The sequence below is a fragment of the Gobius niger genome (genome assembly GCF_951799975.1).
Source record: "Gobius niger genome assembly, chromosome: 2".
Lineage (NCBI taxonomy): Eukaryota > Metazoa > Chordata > Actinopteri > Gobiiformes > Gobiidae > Gobius > Gobius niger.
Window position 1 is genome coordinate 18,676,441 of NC_136853.1, and position 1,431 is coordinate 18,677,871.

General features: G+C 48.8%; 1 protein-coding gene across 1 annotated transcript; it reads left to right on the plus strand.

The window, feature by feature from the left end:
- Positions 1-390: 390 nt before the first annotated feature.
- On the plus strand, positions 391-1,431 carry ora5 (olfactory receptor class A related 5; the record flags this gene model as incomplete). Its single annotated transcript, XM_079552263.1, has 1 exon — positions 391-1,431. One exon carries the CDS (start codon positions 391-393, stop codon positions 1,429-1,431), a length of 1,041 nt encoding a protein of 346 aa, XP_079408389.1.

Below are 1,431 nucleotides of genomic sequence, written 5' to 3' on the forward strand. Positions count from 1 at the left end.
TCACAGACATGGTCACAAAGCGCTTTACATGGGACAATTTACATTCATTCCATACATTGTGGTGCCTTTCCGCCCTTTGGGACACATTTGCGCCAACGGACCCCTGCGACAACAACCATTCATTCGTCCCAACTGCCAGGTTTTTGTGTCGAGACCCTCTTTACCTTGAAGATGGTTCTGGTCTCTGACTTCTCTAAAAATTAGTTTCCAAATTAAGTAGGCTGAAGAAATGCACGTCATGGGTGAAATAGGGGAAATTGCACAATCAAAGTCACTGTCCCGGGGGGAATTCTTCACAAACAGCTCTCGGCGGGGCTTGTTACACCTGTATATAAATGTCTCAAACCCACTGTGCAGATGTGATTGCTGGCTACTTCTTCAGTGTTGACAATGGACGCCGAGGAGTTGATCGAATCCGTCATCAGAGCTCTCATGTTCATTGCTGGGGTCCTTGGGAACAACTGGCTGGCGATTCGCTCCATGCCCACAACAAAAGCTGCTGTACGCACCAATGAGATCCTGTTCATAAACCTGGCTCTCTCTAACCTCATCACTAACTACTTGGTGGACTTGCCGGACACTATGGCTGACTTTGCAGGGACGTGGTTTTTGGGAGAGACTTACTGTGGTGTGTTCCGCTTCAGTGCTGACTTGTCTGAGACCAGCAGCATATTCACCACCTTCTTCATCAGCATCTTTTGGCATCAGAAGCTGGTGCGTTCTCTGAAAAGAGGCGGGAGCCCGGTGCTGATGGATAGCCTGCGCTTGGTTGGGTTGTTGCTGGCTGGAAGCTGGACGGTGGCTCTGGTGTTCAGTGTACCACATTTCTTCTTCGTCAAAGTAGAAGGTGCAAATGAGAGCGAGGCAGATTGTGTCGATTACTTTCCAGACGCTGTGGCGGGGCAGACATATGAAATTATCTATCTAACCTTGGCAAATGCTCTTCCACTTGCTGGGATTGTGACCACCAGTGTCCAGATTTTGGTCACCCTCCTCCGAAACCACAGGCGTATAAGGAGTCACAACACTGAACCCTCAAAGACACAAACGAGAAAGAGGAGTGATGAGAAAAGAAATGATATGGATGCAAATGCACCAGCAAGGCCCTCATCAGAAGTACAGGGTTCTGGTGTACAAATGGACCAAGCTGGACAACAAGTGATTCTCTCAGGGCCTCCTCAGAGAGCAGTGACTGTCAAGTCTAGCTCAAACATCCAAGTGAGGGCAGCCAAGAGTGTGGTGGCTGTGGCCACTGTGTTTCTCGTCTGCTGGTTAACCCACCTGCTCCTGCGCATCACCAGTAACATTCACACGTCGTCCTTAGTGGTGGAGGTGGCCAGCTACATCGCAGCCTCGTATACCTGCATTATTCCTTATATTTTCCTGTATGGAGTGAAAAAACTCTCATGTTCTTGCATCAACAACACATAG